Source organism: Pseudorca crassidens, chromosome 11, assembly GCF_039906515.1.
Source record: "Pseudorca crassidens isolate mPseCra1 chromosome 11, mPseCra1.hap1, whole genome shotgun sequence".
Lineage (NCBI taxonomy): Eukaryota > Metazoa > Chordata > Mammalia > Artiodactyla > Delphinidae > Pseudorca > Pseudorca crassidens.
Window position 1 is genome coordinate 96,259,703 of NC_090306.1, and position 19,700 is coordinate 96,279,402.

A 19,700-nucleotide genomic window follows, 5' to 3' on the forward strand; every position below is an offset into this window, starting at 1 on the left:
CCTGCCCTCTCTGGGTCTCATCCCCTCCTCTGGCAAGTGGGGCTCTCCCTCGCCCTCCACCGTGGGGCAGGTGGGCCTGGCGGCCGCCTCTGCACACCCTCAGGCCCTGATTTGCGGAGGCCTGAAGAGGAGAGGTGTCCCTGGCCCGCAGAGCCTGGGGACCAGAGCTTCCATCCGTCTGCGTGGGCACAGGCAGGTGACAGCCAAGGCTGAAGGTCAAGGCTGAGGGGGGCTGGCGGGGGGCGGGGGCACTCACACCACAGTGCACACAACACAGGCAAACCAGAATTGAACCATTTATTTCACAGTTTGGGGCAGTCCCTGGAGCCCCTCTCCAGTCATAAACCACTTTCTGTCGGGAAGAATAACTTAAGTCACAGGAGCGACCTTTGAGAGCTGAGGAGAGCTCGTGGGCGGGCGGCTGGGGTGCGCGGAGGGGCAAAGTCGAATGGGACACCCCACTCCTAGGTTTTCCCTCCCAATGGGGTGGTGATGGCCCGCTTCTCTGGCTCCACCCCCAGCGGAGAGGGCAGAGGGTAGAAGGGGTCTCTGCAGCTCCAGGGGCCCGGGAAGAACCTGGGGCCCTCTGGGAGGCCTTAGTGTTTGAGCCACCTTGGGGGTCAGGGAGCAGCCTGAGTGAGGCCTGAGGCTTCCTAAGCTGGAAAGACACAAAGAGCCAGCAGGCGGGGACAGAGCGGGAGAGAGGCCTGAGGACCAGCCTTACGCAGGAAGCCCCGTGCCCCGCTAGGCCGGGGCTGTGGACACAGAGCCGCCTGGGCCTGGCTCTGCCCCGCCTCCCAGCTGCGCCTGGGGACAGCTGGGGGCCCGGCGGCCTCACGGGGAGAGCAGCAGCTGGATGAGCTCCTGGAACTGCTCCCGGTGCTCGTAGATGTAGACCTCAGTCTGCCAGAGGGCGTTGACCAGCACCGTGTCATTGACCTCGTCCAGCATGATGTCTGTCCCCAGCTGGGGACTCAGTCTGTCCGGATCAAGGAGGAGGGGTCACCCCCAGGACACTCGGCCTGGGTAGGGGACAAGGGCTAGGACTGGGGCGGACTCGGGACACACAGCACCTCCTTGGGGAAAGGGAAAGTCCAGGCTGGGGACTGGGGCCAGCAGAGCCCTCACCTGAAGTACTGGATGCCAACCATCTCGCACCAGGCCCGGGCCCGGTCCACGGCCCGCCCGTCCGGATCTGTGCACTGGTGAGAAGCAGCCTCTGTGAGCGCCCAGCGCACACCGCACACACAGCCCCTGCCTGGGGTCCCCAGGTTCCAGGTTGGCTTAGCCCCCTATCAGCAGAGTGACCTAAGGCAAATCCCCCTTCCTGGGCTGCAGTGACTGTCCCAGCCATGCAGGGGGCACGGTCTGTGGCTTTGACGGGTGGCTCGGCAGCGTTCAGGGTCAGTGAGCGTGGAGGGGCTGAGTGGACAGGCCTCCAGCTCCCTGCCCCCTTAGCTTTTGTCCATCTGACATTCTGGGCTTCCACATGGGCTGTGTTTGAAGGAAGAAATCCACAGCTAAAAATGCTTGAAAATCCCACTGGAGGTGGTCACCGAAGGTCCCTGCCAGCACTGAGACGCTACAGGGGAAGGGGAACGCCCCTGCCCCGAGCTGGCTGAGGAGGGTCAACAGAGCCCTGCCATCCCCATGACACCCAGGGTCCCACGGGAAGCCTCATCCTGGGGCTGAGATCCCGAGGGAAGCGTGCCTGGGGAGGGGCCCATACTCACACATTCCACCACCATCTTGCCCAGTTCCTTGGCCCCAAAAACAGTCTTGGCCAGTTCCCAGGGGCTGCTGGGACGGAAGACGTCCACACAGGTCACAGGCACCTGCGGGGACCTCCCTGTCCCCAAGGAGACGACAACGGAGAGTTTCTTCACCTTGTTGCCCTGACCCTGTTGGGACAGGACAGGTGAGAGGAGCCTGCCCCACAGATCGGGGGCACCCAGGGGTAAGAGAGAGGCTCCCTGGGGGATTGTGAAGAGGAGTACAGGCCTCCTGTGGCAGAAGCACAGCCTGTGCTGCCTCTATTTTGCTTCAGAACAAGTTCTCCTGCCAATCTTCTGGGCGACCTTGGCAACCCACCTACCCAGGCTCCCCATGCACTCAGACGAGTGATGTTTGAGCACACTTCCCCATCCCACAGTCTCTCACTGATTCCTTCTTCCTCCAGGAAGCCTGCCCTTCCACATCTGGCCCCTAGAGAGCGCTCACCTCCCTGCCACCTGCGGTTTCACCAGGGGCTTGGTGATGACCGCAGTGACAACTACAGCCAACAAGGATGCGGCACACTCAAGGTCAGGCGCTGTTCTGAATACTTCACAGATAAGAGGCCACGGAAGCCTCACGACAGTCCCCAGGCAGGTACTATCAACAGTCCTAGGCAGTGGTTGAAGTGAAGCACGGGCAGAGACAGGCCCCAGACCCAGAGGCCCCCACACCACACTGCTTCTCCTAACCTGAGTGGGCCTCGCCCACCTCTGCAGGAAGCTCCTCAGGCTGAGGGCCGCTTCTCTTCCTCACGGTCACTGACTCTGCACTGCCCCATCCCCAAAGGCCTCAGCATGGGCTCCCCTCCTCTGTGAGCCCCTTCTGAGCCCTCATGTCTCTCAGCAGGGGTGATGCTCCTGGGCCCCTGCACAGTTCTCTGTCACAGCACCTAAAACACTCGGATGGATGTGTCCTTGTTTATGGACTGTCTCCCCTGAATGTGAGCTCCCCAAGCGTGTGTCTCCAGGCCGGGCAGCGTGGCTAGGCCTGTAAACTGGCACATACTGGTATGCATGCTGTCCTCCCCACAAATAGCAGATGCTGTTAATTGATCATAACACCCTTCCCCACCTAGTCCGGACTGGGCCTCAGAATCCCTCTTAGCACAGTGCTTTGGGCAGACACCACCAATCAGGCAGGTTCGAGTGCGACATAAAATTGCTGTTAAGTGCACAAATGAATGAATGCATGAAGAAAAGCCATTTGCTCTCCCAGGAGTCAGCCCAGAGTACAGTCAAGGTTTGCAGAAACGGGAGAGGCCGCTGTGCGCGGTCAGTTCCAGCCCCTCCAACCCGAGGTGGCTCTCACCTTGCGGATCAAGTCCTGGTTGTACTCATGGATCTCCGTCATGGCGTCCAGTGTGGGGTTGTTGGCCAGCAGCCCGCCATCCAGGAAGCGCCCGTTGGGCCGGAAGTAGGTGGGGGCTGCCCCACTGCTCCGGGCTGCCCGCCACACCAGCTGCTCTGCGGGTGGGGGAGGAGGGGGCCCAGTGGCACAAGAGATGTGCGTTTCAGATCTAAGGGTGTGTGTGTGTACGTGTGCACATGGCACTGTGGGAAGAGGGCGAGGCTGGGGACTCTTCAGAAGCAGGACCGACAGGCCATGCTGTCTGGCCCCGCCATCCTGGTGGAAGGCAGGGTGCAGGCTGCCCGAGGCCTGATGGCTCCCTGGCTCTGCCGACCCTCAGCTGATACCCTTGGGAGGGAAGACCAGGGCAATGGGTGGGATGGTGGTGGGCTGGGGGTGCCTGGCAGCAAGCTTGCGACTCCCACCCACCAACCTGCAGCCTCTTGGGCCAATCGCTTCCCACAGATGCATCGAACATGGTTTTAACCTGAGGGTTGAGGTGGAGGCTTTAGGTTAACGTTCTGGCCAATACGAGGCTCCCGTACACACTCCGGAGCCTCATAATTCCGGAAGAGGTGGAGCTCAGCCGGCTGCCGGTCGGACAGTGTCCCTGTCAGCATCACCCTGGAGAGAGACAAGGAGCAGGACACTGAAGCCACTGACCCATCCGCCCTGGACAATCCACCTTTGGCAATTTTTGTCCAAACCACCGATGCGCTAATTCTTAAACTCAGCATTCCTACTTCTGGGAACCCATCCTAAGACACTCCCACATGTGCGGGGAGATAGGCACACACTAGGCTATTAATGGCATTAAATCAAACGACTGGAAACAACTAAATGTCCACCAGTGGGACGGTTCATGCTCCGTGGCTCCTCTGCGCAGCGGGGTCTGTGTCGCTGGAGAACGGCTGAGGTATTGCTTCATGTGCTGCTGGATGGTGAGCGCCAAGATTTATATTTAAGTGGAAAAAGCAAGGTTCAGGACAGTGTGTATAATATGCCACCATTTATTTAAAAAGAAACCCCCAAAGACCCTATGTACCTATTTGCTTGGTCAGAGGGTAACTCTGGAAGGACCCATGTGCAGAACCTGGCAACAGTGAGCTGCCTCTGGGACAGGGGACTGCTTGGGGGCTGCAGCTCCAGGACAGGAGTCGGGGGAGACTTTTCAGCATGTCATCTCTGATACCTAATCAGTGTTCTACCATATGAGTCTACAACCCATTAAAGAAGACTCCTGACTGTCTCAAGAGACTCAGACATCCTTAAATACTGAGGGGAGTGTAGACTGACACAGCCCCCTTGGAAACTAATATGTATTCAGACCTTTACAAATGTCCTGGCTCTTTTTTAAAAAATTTATTTTCTTTCTTTATTTTTGGCTGTGTTGGGTCTTTGTTGCTGCATGAGGGCTTTCTCTATTTGCAGCGAGTGGGGGCTACTCTTCGTTGAGGTGCGCAGGCTTCTTATTGCGGTGGCTTCTCTTGTTCCGGAGCATGGGCTCTAGGCACGCGCGGGCTTCAGTAGTTGTGGCATGCGGGTTCAGTAGTTGTGGCTTGTGGGCTCTAGAGCACAGGCTCAGTAGTTGTGGCGCACAGTCCCAGCCGCTCTGCGGCATGTGCGATCTTCCTGGACCAGGGCTCGAACCCGTGTCCCCTGCACTGGCAGGCAGATTCTTAACCACTACGCTACCAGGGAAGACCTGTCCTGGCTCTTTGATCTGGGAATTCCGTTTTGGAAAGTCCAGCCTAAGGGAATAATCTTGGTTACAATGAAAGCTTTTTGTTTAAGGCTATTCATGCAGTGTAATTTATTACAGTGAAAAGTGAATGCTCTACATGGAAATAATAGGAGGGAGTGCCTAAACAATGGAATGTTTTGCAGCCATTTCAAATTACACTAGCAAGGAGTTGAGACTAACACAGAAAGGTGTTTGTTACAATGAAAAATATAAAGAAAAGGGAACAAAAACTACGCATGGGAGAAAAAGATTAGTTTTCCACCTCTAAGAATCTTGTGGAAAGGTTATTTGAACATACCTCTCAATGAACAAAAAACTAAATGCTGGAAAAAAATTTTTTTTTGATCTTCAAAGCACAGAAGGGGCTTCCCTGGTGGCGCGGTGGTTGAGAGTCTGCCTGCCGATGCAGGCGATGCGGGTTCGTGCCCCGGTCCGGGAAGATCCCACGTGCTGCGGAGCGGCTGGGCCCGTGAGCCATGGCCGCTGAGCCTGCGCGTCCAGAGCCTGTGCTCTGCAATGGGAGAGGCCACAGCAGTGAGAGGCCCGTGTACCGCAAAAAAAATTTTTTAAAAAGCACAGAAGATTGGGTGATTGGGATTGACATGTATACACTGATATGTATAAAATTGATGACTAATAAGAACGTGCTGTATAAAAAAATAAATTAAATAAAATTCAAAAAAAAAAGCATAGAAGATCTGATAAGATAGAAAGGAAAGATGAGGGTAAACTCTGAGGATAAGCAAGAACTCACAGAGGTAAATGGAGCACAGACTCATCTCTGACCTGAAGGCAGACACCAAACTATCAATTTGAACTTCCATGCTGATGGCCTCATGGGGCCAGAGGGACAGAAGTCAAAGCCCAGGGTTCACTGAAGGTTAGGGATCTAATGGGAGACCCTCCCCACATTAGATTGTAATCCCAAAGGGCTACCCTCTTGGATAAGGGTTAAACCAGAAATAAACCTGCCCCTTTCCCACGCCTGGAGGCTGTGAGTAAAGTTGGCTGGCATTAAACAAAGAAAGGAGAAAAAAAAAATCCCTGAAAATGTATAACCACAAACTAACCCTCCTGCAGATCTGCAGTCTAAATTCTCATCACCTGGGGGGAAGTTCCAAAACCTTCATGCCAAGAATTTAGTTACAGTGACCCTAGATGCTACTGTACATGGGTACCTGGAGGATACAACATAAGACACTCTGGAGAAGATACCCTCACTCTAGGCTTCACAGAATCTGCACATATTTCTCAACACTAAGGAGTACCACACAGTTCCAAAACAGGTGGGGGGGCGTCAAGAAATAAAACACCATGAGTAAAAATAAGCATAAACAACACATACCTACATAGACAGCAGTTATTTGAATCCTCAAACAAAGACTGTAAAACAGCTATGCTTGGGACTTCCCTGGTGGCACAGTGGTTAAGAATCCGCCTGCCAATGCAGGGGACACGGGTTTGAGCCCTGGTCCAGGAAGATCCCACATGCTGTGGAGCAATTAAGCCCATGCACCACAACTACTGAGCCTGCGCTCTAGAGCCTGCGAACCACAGCTACTGAGCCCGCGTGCCAAGAAGCCCATGCACTGCAACGAAGAGTAGCCCCCGCTCGCAGCAACTAGAGAACGCCCACGTGCAGCAATGAAGACCCAATGCAGCCAAAAATAAATAAATAAAATAAAATTATATTAAAAAAAAACCCAGCTATGCTTACAATGTTGAAAGACATCAAACACAAGCTTGATAATATTTTCAGGGAATAGAAAACTATAAGTAATGACCTAGAAGATCTGAAGAAAAAAACAAAGAGTACTTCTAGAAATTTAAATAAATAAATAAATAAAAACTCAATGAATAGGTTAAATGGAAAATCAGATAAAGTTAAAGACAGAATTAGTGAATTGGAAAATAGGTAAGAAGAAATTATCCAGAATGCAATGCAGAGAGATAAAATGAAAGAATATAAAAGACATGAAAGACAGAAAAGCTCTAACATTTTCAACTGGAGTTCCAGAAGGAGAGGCAAGAGAAAATCAGGCAGAGGCAAGGTTGAACCGATAATGACTCAGGCTTCCAGAACTGAAGAAAGACATGAATCCAAAGATTTAAGAAGGCCAACAAATCCCATGCAGGATAAATTAGAAGGAATTCATAACTAGATATATCTTAGTGCAGCTGCAGAGCACCAAAAACAAATAAACCAACACATCAATAAAAGCAGCCGGAGGAAAAAAGACTACTTACTTTCAAAGGAGTAAGAGTTAAATTGAAATTGACTGCAAGTGTAACAATGGATGCTAAAAGGCATAGAATGATATCTTTCTTGTTCTACAAGAAAATCACCAGCCTAGAATTCTATACTCAACAAGAATAAGAGAGAAATAAAAGAATGTTCAACTGATAAGGGTGAAATACAACTAGTTTCAAATGATGAGAGTGAAATAAACTTATTTTCAAACAACTCTGCTAGTGGAGAATTCACTACCAGCAGACAATCTCTATGGGAAAGGCAAAAGAAGGTACTTTAGGCAGGAGGAAGGTGGTCACAGGAAAGACTGTAAAGCAAAGAAGTGATACACATGTATACATACACACACACATATGCACACTCATACACATACACACATACATGAGCTGGAGCCAGCTCACACTGGCTTGTGAGAACCTATTGCTAAATCTCATGAGCTGGTTGTTAAACTGTTGGTAGCTTGAAATCAGCCATGGTGGGGGTATTTACACCATGGGAATTGGCAAACACTAAAAACCAGGGTTTTATCCCCCTAGAGATCTGGTTTCCCAGCTCACCACTAGATAAATATAAATAAACATCAACTTCAAAAAACAATATCTTGTGAGGTTTTAAAAAAACAAGATAGATTTAAAATTCAGAAAAGTAATTATTGGGTTGGCCAAAAAGTTCGTTTGGGTTTTCCCATAAGATGGCGTGGGCCTAGAGACTGTCATACAAGTGAAGTAACTCAGAAAGAGGAAAACAAATAACGTATATTAACGCATCTATGTGGAATCTAGAAAAATGGTACAGATGAACTGGTTTGCAGGGCAGAATATAGATACAGATGTAGAGAACAAATGTACGGACACCAAGGGGGGAAAGCGGGGGGTGGGTGGTGGTGGTGGGATGAACTGGGAGATTGGGATTGGCAATCACTGATATGTATAAAATGGATAACTACTAAGGTATGCAATGTATAAAATGGATAACTAATAAGAACCTGCAGTATAAAAAATAAATAAAATAAAATTCAAAAAATAAAAAGAATGATTTGTGCCGTCCAAATTCTTCTGCAATTTTCTTTAAAAAAAAAAATCCTTGATTATCTGAGGGGGGATAATGGTATCAGTTAAATTTAGACTTCTATAATACGCACTAAAAAAAAAGACAACAGAAATGAGTGCATAAATTTCAAACTATTGGGTTGGGGGTGGAATGTAATGATTAAAACTATTCAGTAAATCCCAAAGAAGGCAAGAAACACGGAACAAAATAGGATCGCATATGTCGTCCCCCAAATATGAGTAATTATGTAAGTATAAATGGACCAGCCACATAAACTATTAGATTAACTATATGAAGGCTCTGATAGCCAAACCAATCAGCTAAAACAGACTTAACTAATTAAATAACTTAAATATATTACTATGCAATAAAAATCTATAAATACACTACATGCACGGATCAGATAAAGAACAAGTCCAGCTACAGGCTATTTACAAGAGAGACGCGTGAAACACAGGGATCAAGAAGGCTGAATGAAAGCACGAGCACAGACACACCACATGCAGATACAACCAGTGAAGGCTAGGATAACTATATTAATATCAGACAAAGTCAAGGCAAAAAGTATTCTGAGAGGGCTTCCCTGGTGGCGCAGTGGTTGAGAGTCCGCCTGCCGATGCAGGGGACACGGGTTCGTGCCCCGGTCCGGGAAGATCCCACATGCCACGGAGCGGCTGCGCCCGTGAGCCATGGCCGCTGAGCCTGTGCGTCCGGAGCCTGTGCTCCACAACGGGAGAGGCCACAACAGTGAGAGGCCCGTGTATAGCAAAAAAAAAAAAAAAAAAAAAAAGAATAAAAATAACAGATATGTAAGACTGCTATAGATAAAATTATCAAACTGTACTGACAAACTTTCAACAAATGGAATGTTTTGCTATGTTCCCTAATTGGAAGACTTGGTGTTTTAAGATGTCAATTCTCCCCTAAATAAGCTCACAGAAAACTCCTATATATATAATAGATAAACAACAAGGTCCTACTGTAGAGCACAAGGAACTATATTCAATATCCTATAATCAACCGTAATGGAAAAGAGTATGAAAAAGAATACATGTGTGTGTGTATAACTGAATCACTTTGCTGTACACCAGAAACACAATATTGTAAATCAAGTATACTTCAATAAGAAAAAAATAAAGCATACAGATTCAATATAATCACAACCAAAATCCCAACAGGATTTGCTTTTCTGTAGAATCTGACAGTCTGATTCTACAATCTCTATGGAAGCGCAAATAGCAACAAGTAACCGACATCTTATACGGCACTTCTACGTGCTAGGTGCTTTTTACGTGCTTTATAAACACGACTTTTTTACTTCTCGTGTAAGCCCCAGGAAGCAGGCAGTATATTATTCCCATTTTCGAGAAAAGGAAACTTCAGGGTACATGCTCTTAACTACTTCTCTAAAGGGCCTCCAACAATAGTCCTGAAGAAGGACAAGGTGGGAAGCCCTGCTATAAACTTGCTATAAACACTGCAAAATAAGGGCTCCGTGGTCAAAAACAGACCCAAGAAGGACCCTGGACCCACTAGGAAGCAAGGCCTGCGATGTGGAGGGAAAGACAGACTTTTAACAGATGAGGCTGGGGAAACTGGTTATTCATGGGGAAAACAGGAAATTGGATTTCTCCTGATACAAAAATCAACTCCAGGTTGATAAAAGACCTAAACGTGATAGGCAGATGGAGGGAGCTTCTCGACCTGAGACCCAGGAAAGCAGCTCTGTGCCTCCAGTTAAGGAAGCACAAATCATAATAAGGAAAACATTTCTAAATTCTGCTGCATTAAGAACATCCGCTCGGGCTTCCCTGGTGGCGCAGTGGTTGAGAGTCCCCCTGCCGATGCAGGGGACGTGGGTTCGTGCCCCGGTCCGGGAACCTGTGCTCCGCAACGGGAGAGGCCACAGCAGTGAGAGGCCCGTGTACCGGGAAAAAAAAAAAAAAGAACATCTGCTCATCAACAAAACACCATAAGGAGAGTGAAGACAAGCCTAGAGTGGGAGAAGAAATCCATCAAAGGACTAGTTTTCAAAATATAAAAAAGAGAATTAAGAAGCCTCATAACCCCCAACACACAACCCAATTGTGCCCCAAATGGGTAAAACACTTGAACAGGAACTTTATAAAAGAGGAAATGCAGATGGTCTCTAAACATATGAAAAGGTGTTCAACCTCACTAGTAATCAGGAAGATGAAAATTCCAATCAACAGAGACAGTACCTTTCACCCCAGATTTATAAAGACAAAAACGTTGTAAAGCTAAATTGGTTTGACAATAACCAATGTTAGCAAGAACGCAGAGTGCCAGGAACTCTCAAACATGGCTAATGGGAGTGGAAATAGAAACCACCACTTTGGAAAACAGCTGGGCAGAATCTAAGGGTTGAGGCCAAGCAGACTTGGCAGCTCTACTCCTAGGCATGTGCCCCACGGGGTCTTCTGATAAGTCCCAAGATGTCCACTGCAGACTCAAGAGGCCCAAACGGAACGACCCAAGTGCCCGTTGAAGGTATCTGGAGAAATAAACCGTGGGGGCACAGTCATATGAGCCGTGAGAATGAATGAAGTACAGCTTCACCCAACAGTAGGGACCATGCTGACTAATGCGGCATTGACAGAAGGAAGGATAACACACAAAAGGATTCCGTCCAAGCCCAGAGACAGGCAGGACCGGAACCGTGCTCAGGGCTGCATTCAGGTGCCGAAACTAGACAGAAAGTCCAGGAAATCTGGGTCACAGGAGAATGGTTACCTCCGTGGGAGGTGGAGGGAAGCAGGAGCTATGATGGGGGCCGGCACACACTCAAGGGGCTTTTGGACTTGGCTCGTGGTCATATCTGGGTGTCTGCTTTAGAATTATTCATGGAACTGTTTAATGTCCTTTTAAATGTATGTTCTAAATGTATGTTCTATTTCACCATAGAAAAGAAAAAAAACGTCTAGGATAAAATATACAAAAAATGTTTTTCAAAACATTAACTTTTGGTTAATAAATCATGGATATTTTCCTCTTCTTTTTACTTTCCAAAACTTCCAAATTTTCTTAAAAGACTATGTGTCATTATTAAATGGAAAAAAAAAAAGCTTTACTATGAAAAGAAATCCTCCCAACTCTCCAGGGCTCGCTTACACCTCACTTCCTCCAGGAAGCCCTCCCTGACCACCTTGTTCTCAGTCCTTTCTCCCCCTTGCTTCCACGGATAGTCAGTTGCTGAACACTTTTCAGGGGTCTGCTCTGGGGCAGGCACTGTGCTAGATGCCGGGGCAACAGAAAAACAAGGCAGTCACGTTCCTGCTTCACGGAGCTCACAGTCTGGCAGGCGAGCCAGGCATTAGGCAGACAATAATGTAATTCCAGGATGGGAAATAAATACTACAAAGAAGTGGTGGTGCTGAAGGTTCTTCTGGGACCTCTTAATAAGCACATGCTGCCTTGCGTGGCTGCCATTGTTTTAGGTCACTTATCTCCTAACCAGATCGTAAGCCTTCCCACCTGATGGTTGCATCACCCCATCACACACACACACACACAGGCAGTGCCGGGGGCAGAGCTGTGCTCAGCAAGTGTGTGTGTGAGGGACGAGAACCAACCCCCTTTGACCCAGGGATGTGCTGTCTGGGTGGAAAAACATCAGACATGGGTCGAGGGTGTTCTGCACCTGTGTTCCCCAGCCGCCCCCCCGCCCCCCCATTCAGCTTTAATCAGACCAGGGCAGGGAGTCCTCTGCTCCAAGGAAGAGCCGACGGGGTGCATGGCTGGGGCCAAAGCCGCTGTGCTCCCGAAAAGGAGGGGGAGGAGGCTTACTTGGGTTTCTTGACATCCGTCATCTTGGTGTGCTCTCCAAACTCCCGCTTCAGGAACTCCTCCAGGGGCCCTGACTCGTAGGGTCGAGAGCCCTGGAACACCTCATCCTTCATGCGAAAGTACACACCACGCATGTAGGCCATGGACTTGCCTAGGAACAAGGGGGTCGGAGGTCGGGAGAGATGCGAGGGCTGCCCTGACGGGGCCTGAGCACAGGAACCAGCGGGGTGCGGGGGAGAAGATTTACCAAAGCACCAACCAAGCTGGGGCTCCTGGGACCATCCTCGCAACTTCCCCCACAGGCAGAAACCCCCTTCAGCAGCTCCAAGGCTCGGCACTTAACCTTGTACTCGTAATTCGTATGTTTTCTTTAAAGAAGGGGTTTAAAACCCCTTCTTTAAAGCTGAACGTGTAAAAGCTTATAAATCTAGATCCACCCCATTTGCCATGGAGTAGAAAGGCCAGCCCTGTCCCGCGAGAACAGACAGCTTCCAAGGGGCAGGGTGCACCTCACAGTATGGAGAAGCTGCCCAGCACGCCCCAGTCGGCCCAGGGGTGCAAGCGGGGGGCTGCGGAGGGGAGGGCTTCTCAGATCCCTTCCATAGCCCCCGGGCGCCTGAAGACCCTGCATGGGGGATAAATGTCCCCTGAAGAAGGAAGTGACCCTTTCTGGAGGAGAAACGAGAACCTACGCCCACTCTGCTCCACGCCCAGATCTCATGCCCAGCCGGGCGGAAGTCAGCCCTGAGCTGGCCCTTCTCTCAGGGAAGACCAGAGAGGGGACACGGGGCCCCAGAGGCCAGGGGACAGAAGTCCCAGCAGCTTTGCCGACATAATCCTCCTCCTCCCAGGGCCCCACGGGACGCTGCTCTAGGTCACCTCCTGGGCTGGCTGTGCCCCATGTCCCTCCCACGCACACCCTGGGTGCCGGGCCATGGCCTCCTCACACTGGGAACACCCGGATGCCTATGGCTCCCCCGTGGGACCCGGGGCTCCTTGAGGTGGGGCGTGCACCTGACTCAGCCCTGCACGCCTAGCACCCAGCACAGGCCTGGCCTGAAGGCCTTGATGTCCTGGAGGGGGAGGGTCCTCTCCTGGTGCCTTCAGATCTGCAGGACGAGTTGGAGGGCATGGAACCCAACCCAGGCAGGGATCCCCAGTCAGGGATGCTGAGACAATTCCCGCCAGGCGGTAGCTCGGTCGGAGGGGGCCCCCCACACGCAGCATCACGCAGCCCAGACAGCTCCATAAAGGAGACACTGCTCGAGCCGAGACAAGGCCTACCCGGCAGTCTGTCCAGTAAACAAAATGCCCCGTCACCTCTGGGAGGCTGTAGTGACAGCGAACTGCGTGGGTTGTCTGTGTCGCTGGGGAGTGCTGGGATGGGCGTCCTTGGGACCCCTAGCCCCAGCAAGCCCTCCAGTGGGCCGTGCGACTGTGGCTCACCTCTCCCCCCAGGGCCTCCGTTACCCTGTGCAGACTAGGGCGCTGGCGTTTGTGACCCCACCAAGCCACATTCCTCGTTCCTGAGGCCACCAACTCCACCCACCCTCAGAACGCCTTTCCTCATTTCCAGCAGTTCTGAGGCCCTTCTGTGTCTGCCTCGCAGGGGCATGGCAACCGGTATAAAAACGCTCCCAACGCTGAGAGTGAAACCAGTTCTGTCCTCTGTGGCTGGGTGGGCATCACCCTAGCCCACCCCCCAGCCCTTCCTCCTTCCAGCCTCGGACCCCAACACCCCAGCCACCCCCCGAAGGGCCTATGGGCCCTCCCCTCCCCCATGACGTTCTCCGCAAAGCTCGGAGAACAAACTCGGCCCCATTTGAGGGCAGGTCTCGGCCCCAACCCGTCCTGCCTCAGCAGCCCAGGGGTTGCCCTCACCGTGCAGGATGGCCAGGGCCAGGATGCCCCCCGTGCTGGTCCCCGCCACCCAGTTGAAGAGGTCCTTGGTGGCGACGCCCGAGGCCTTCTCAATGGCGATGAGGAGCTGGATGATGACGAGGCCTTTCACGCCCCCTCCGTCCAGGCAGAGCAGGTGGTCGCGGCTGTGGTGGGGACAGCAGTGGGAGAGAAGAGGGTCCCATTACAGCCGGCACTTTGCGTGCCGTGTCCCTGAGCACCTGCCCCGCGGTAGCCGCTTGAGCGCGTGGAGACCAAGCCCTGCAGAGCTCATGTGCTACCGGGGCTTCGGGGAGGCGGTAGCGAAGTCAGTACAGGAATAAACACAGGACCTCAGGAGGCGAAAGGTGCAACGGAGAGACAGACACAGGAAGGTGAGGGCAGCAGGGGGCAGGGAAGACTACCCTGGCCATGTGCCACCTCGGCAGACGCCTGGGTCTGTCTCCCACACTTTGAACAGGGGCTCCCCAAGGCCACTTGGTTTTGGTCAGATCCAGATCCCCAGTCCCGGACCTGACCCGAAGCAGGTGCCTGATAAAAGTGTTTGAATTAAACAAGGCTGGGGGAAGGGCTGCTCTCCCGCGGCCACAAGGAACAGGCGTCCAAGAAGGTCAGGCCCCTCCAGTCAGGTGGGAGCAGCACGGGGGAAGGACCGTCTGTGCGTCAGGAGCCATAAGGAGCTTCCACCAGCATGAACTCACTTAAATGCTCCAAACCCCTTCCAGGTGCATACTCCCTGTCACCCTGTGCATATCTGTGAGGACACGAAGCTCGGAGTCACACAGGTGGATCTGGACTGGGGTCTGTGGACTCCCGGGTCACACACTCTCCAACACATCCTGACCCGTCTCCCTACAGCCCGCCACGCCCAGCCCCTGCCCCGGGGAAGAAGGCCTCTATCGTCTGTGCTCAGACCTGGAACCTTCCTTCCGGTCTCCTCCTCTTCTTTCTATCCCAGCTTAAATGTCACCACTGAGAGAAGCCTGCCTGATGCCATCGGGACGCTCCCGCTCAGCCCGCCCCTGCCCCACCCACTTCTGTGGTGCAGAGCCCTTCTCGCTTCCATCCGCAATTGCTTTTGGTCACTTGTTTGCTGCCTTTCTTCCCCCCATGAGGGCAAGGCCCGGCTCTGCGGGTGGGAGGCGTCCCACGGACGCATAGCTGGTAGATGAAGGAGGCTGCGCTGCCCGCCTGCGGGGTCCCTCGTCTTTTCCTGGACAAGCTGCCCAGCCCTGCAGCAAGCCCAGAGCGTGTCAGAGGAGGCGGTGCTGTTGCCGGAGGCCTGCAGGGCCCCTGGCCAGGGAGGCTGGAGCAAAGAGGCAAGAGACCTTTCTGAAGATGTGGGGCTGGCAATGGAGGGAGCAGGGCTGAGCTGTGTGGCTCAGAGACCTGCGTGGGGAGGTCCTCACACACCTGCGTGGGGAGGTCCTCACAGGGGTATCCTGACTCTTGTCTCTGCCCCACCTCTAGGGAGGGCGCTCAGGCTTGTGCAGACTCCCCAGCCCTGCTGGAGAATCTGCCGCCTCCTTCCTCTTACTGGTGGGGACCTGTCAGTCCTCCCTCTGGTACCCTGCTCGGCCCCTGCGCAGGGGTGTGTGTGGGAGGGGGGGCGCAGTGGGAGGGAAGGGGGAGACGGCCAATAGGGCAGGTGCACCCTTAGGGCACACGGCACAGGGTGGCCGAGGAAACGAGTGGGCTACAGCAAGGGGAGGCCGAGCCTTCTGACGAGGAGAGGCCCAGCCACCGATGTGGCTGCCTGGTCCTGGGAGCTGCTTCTGGGAGAAGAGAGCTTTCCCTGCAGGGGAGGGCACTAGGGGTGCAGCCAGGAGAGAGCCTGCAGGAGCAGAAAGGGCATGGACTCGGAAGCCCTGGGCTGAGTCTGCTCTGACCTTAAACAAGTCACTTAACCTCAAGTTCTGCACTTGCAAAACAAGGTTACTAATGCCTCCCTAGGAAGGCTGTTAGGCACACAGGATAGTAAAAAACAGAGAACTGATAAACCACCTCCAGCATTACAGGGAAGGCTGGAGAGAGCACAGCTGACAGGAAACACGTTTGTCCTGGTAACTCGCCGAGCTGGTGGGCACTGATTCTGACAACCACTGTCACCAGGGACTGTCCTCAGGGACAGGGCTTGGGTTTCTTCCCTTTGTGCCCATCACCCCAGCCTGCCTCCTAGAATGGGCCTGGGTATACGGCAGATACTTGGGGAACTAACCCACCCACTAGCTCTTGGAGGGAGGCAATGTCAGCATCAGGGCAGCTGGGGGCTCCCTCCAGAGGAGAGCGGGGCCATCTCCCCCGACAGTCCATGACAGGGTCGGAGAGAGAAGGGACAGGGCCGCAGCCAGCTCCACTGTGTGGCCCGCAGCTGGCACAGTGATTGACGGAGAAGCAGGCCCAGCCTCCCTAAAGACCCAGTCTCTTTGCTGTGAACTACAGAGAGTGCGAGCTACCCTGCAGAGCCAGAGACAGACTAGAAAAAGTCCCACACCTGCTGCATGGCACCCGGCAGAGGCCCTGCCCATGAGCCTGCCCCCGACACTTACGTCCGCTTCTCGTCCCTCATGGAGCTCAGGATGAAGGCCGGCTTCCGGGCCCGGGAGATGTGCATGAGGTCCTGCAGTTCTGTGAGGCACAGGGCAGGGGGGGCTGGGGCCAGGCACGTGCCGCTCCCCGCCCCCCCATGGGTCCTGAGGGCAAATCTGGAGCTGTGCCCTTACCCCACTGTCCCTAGCAGGAGCATCCGCCTCCCACCCCCTGGAAGGGCTCTTCATCCCAGGATACAGCAGGGCCAGAGGCCACAGGCCCCTCAGGGAGCGATGGGCTGGAATGCAGAGGGGAGCTCGCTGCTCTGGGAATGGCGCCCTGCCCTGCCTGGCCAGCTCCCGATTTCCTGTGTCTTCCTCGCAAAGCCCCGAAGCACAAGCGCCCCCCACGTGCCCTGCGTGTGCAGTTCACAAAGCACTTCTTCCTGCACAGGAGCCGGTGCTGCTGACAGCCACCGTCACAGAATCATGGCCCCCAATTTACAGATGAGACTCAAAGAGGTTATACAGCTCGTCCAAGGTCATTTAGCCAAAAGGGCAGAGTTAGGACACTCCTCGGGGTTTAACTCCATGAAGGAATGGAGATATCCCGACCATCTTCCAGATGCCTCTTGCCCTGATCCCAGGTCTGGAAACTTCCTCAGCGGCCTCAGATCGGATGCACCCACCCGTAGCATCCACGTTTGCCCCCGTGCCCAAGGCCCATCCCACGCCCACCAAATGGATTAGCTGCCCTCCGGACAAGCAGCCCGGCCCCAGGTCGCCTGGCCCAGCAGTGTCACGTCATCCCGATTCTGACGGGCCCTTCCCACAGCTGTGCATGGAGTCTAGAAGCAGCAAGGCAGGACGGCAGGCTGGCAGGCAGTGTGTCTCCCCCTCACCAGGGCAAGTGGCCAGAGGGGACAAGGTAAGTGGGAGACTGGCCACGAGAGGCGTGGACAGAGCACCAGGGAGAGGGACGTGCAGCTGAGAGAAAGGAGCAGCGGGGACTAGAGCCGCAGCTAACCTGGGGCACCGCGGGCTCTGCGGCCCCTCTAGGCCCAGGGCATTACCCATCTGACGCCGCGCCCCAGGCCCACCATCCAGCCTGGCTTAGGTGGCTGATTGCCTGTAAAATCGAGAGATAATGATGGGGGGCAGGTCCTGGGTGGGGAGGGGCAGGGGGAGGAGAGAGGCGGAGCCAGAAGGACTAACTGTGGCTGCCAGCTCTGCCCGTCCTGAGCTCCAGGGCTGGCCGGGGTATCCTGGCTGAAGATGCTGGCGTCTGATTCGCCAAGAGTTAAAAAAGAAAAAGCGCCAGCGTGCCAAGGATCGGTCTCTGACTGCCCTGTTCGGGGAAGCCCACTCCCAAACAATCCGGGGCCCTGGGTGGGCCAGCCCACAGAAGCCCAGAGAAGGTCTCCGCCTCCTCAGGGGCTGTCTCCACGGACACCAAGGACGCACGGGGCAGACCCTGGTTGCCTGGCCAGCCGGTCACCAAAGGGGCCGGAAGAGGAGCACACAGAGATCTGACAGAGATTCAGCACCGTGGCCGAAACGCTCCCGGTCACAGCCAGAGGGCCGAGGGCTCTGAGCCACCACCAGCACTCCTCACTGCCCGCCCGAGCCCCCAGGACACAGAGAGCCCAAGGAAGTCCCCACCTCATGGGTGTCCAGGGTACCCTCTGGGGGAAATGGACCGCAGGCCATCAGCCAGGGACCCCAGCAGCCTCTGGGCGCTACGGGTTGCTGGCTGCACCCGAGGCTGCCAAGTGCTGCCCACCCTCCTTTGCTTCCTTCAACAACTTCTCCCATGCGGCCCCGTTTCCTTCCCACAGGGACTGCTCTGACCTAAGGGCCTGGGAGCCAGGTAGAGAGGAGGGGAGCTGCCTACCTAGGTTGTTGAAGTTGATCGGTGGGGGCGGAGATCTTTCCAGGGAGAAGGAGCGCGCTGCTGGGGAGCACTGCTCCGCCGAGACCCCCTGGACGAGTGGGGAGCGGTAGTCGGCCCCCACGGTTCTCAGCAGAGTTAGGAGCGCCTTCCTGGTGACGACTTGTCATGTTTGGGGAGGGGGAGATCGCACAGGATCAGAAACTGTCGATGGGCAAGTGAGAGGTCCCTCCCTTCCACACACGGTCCCCTCTCCCGGGCCACCTGGGTATGTGGGGGGTCGGGGGTGCCCCAGGGAGTGCTGGCTCTAGTCTGTTATATCCAAAGCAGCTGCCGGGGGCTGGGGCGGGTCCTGGGAGTCGGACTCGGAACATGGAAGGAGGAGGTCGGTGTTGCCTGGCCCGAGTATTTGAGGAACCCCCGCTTTCCCTTCTACACCAGTCAAGAAAGCAGGACTCCCACCTCCACGTTCAGCAATTCTTGAGGCTTTCAGAGCTCAGCAGGAATGAACCAGCCAGTGGGCATTTACTCCCATCTAACGGATGGGATAACTGAAAACGCACATGCATGCACATGCGCACACGCTTGCTTGCAAACGCTATCAGGTACACACCCACAGCAACCTCCACAGTTCCCCGGAACCTTCCAGAGGGCGCCAGCCTTCTGGTGAGGAGGATCTGCTCTTTCCAGCCCTGAAGCCAAGGCTCACTGAGCTAGCGTGCAGCACATGCATGGTGCCCGTGTGCACGAGGGGTGCACGCGTGTCATGCAGCACATGCCTGTGTGCACCGGGGGTAACGTGTCATGCAGCACATGCATCGGCTAGTGGCTGTTCTTGCAAGTGGTTCCGTCAGTGAGTCCCCCAAGAGTGGGGAAGAGGGCTGCTGCCGCTGCCTACCCTGCCCCCCACCCCCCAGAGTCCTGGCACCCTGAGGCAGGATGGTGGCCACACAGAAGAGGACACTGCTTTGGCAAGCCCCCTGGGGCCCCCATCTAGTGGTCAGGGGCCCTGTTCTTGGGAAAAGGAAACTTGCCCTCTGGGACTCCCACTGCTCCTAGCCACTCTGTGCAGGGAGCAACTGGGGGCGGGTATGGACGGGACGCGGGCAACTGATGGCTGGGACTTCCCTGCCCCCCAGTCCCTGCACCCCGCACCCACCCCTGCCCAACTCTGGTCCCAGAGTGTAGAGTACATACGTTTGCTATTCTTGGAGGCTATGAACGCAGGAGTTTCTCCAAAGTCATTCGGGATGTCCACTTCTGCCCCAAACACAATGAGGGCCTTGACCATCTCCATGTTGTCTTTCTGTAGGTGATGGAGTGAGGGGGAAATATGCAACAACTCAGGGAAATGAAGACAGAAAGGACCCCAGCCTCTTCCCCTCCAATCCTTCAACTTGGCGGACC

General features: G+C 54.1%; 1 protein-coding gene across 11 annotated transcripts in view; it reads right to left on the minus strand.

Moving 5' to 3' along the window:
* Window positions 1-283: 283 nt before the first annotated feature.
* PLA2G6 (phospholipase A2 group VI) overlaps window positions 284-19,700 on the minus strand; it is a 49,782-nt gene continuing 30,365 nt past the window's right edge. For 8 of the 11 annotated variants that reach the window (XM_067698054.1, XM_067698060.1, XM_067698051.1 and 5 more), the window contains 10 exons: window positions 19,491-19,599; window positions 18,297-18,455; window positions 16,424-16,502; window positions 13,857-14,020; window positions 11,976-12,126; window positions 3,611-3,747; window positions 3,085-3,239; window positions 1,734-1,901; window positions 1,129-1,202; window positions 284-979 (listed from right to left, as the gene is read on the minus strand). In XM_067698054.1, the coding sequence (XP_067554155.1) occupies window positions 835-979; window positions 1,129-1,202; window positions 1,734-1,901; window positions 3,085-3,239; window positions 3,611-3,747; window positions 11,976-12,126; window positions 13,857-14,020; window positions 16,424-16,502; window positions 18,297-18,455; window positions 19,491-19,599 (1,341 nt within the window). In that variant the 3' untranslated portion in view covers window positions 284-834. Of the gene's footprint in view, window positions 1,023-1,128; window positions 1,203-1,733; window positions 1,902-3,084; window positions 3,240-3,610; window positions 3,748-11,975; window positions 12,127-13,856; window positions 14,021-16,423; window positions 16,503-18,296; window positions 18,456-19,490; window positions 19,600-19,700 lie in introns of those variants that run through there. The other 3 variants (XM_067698057.1, XM_067698058.1, XM_067698061.1) reach the window with 3 other exon arrangements.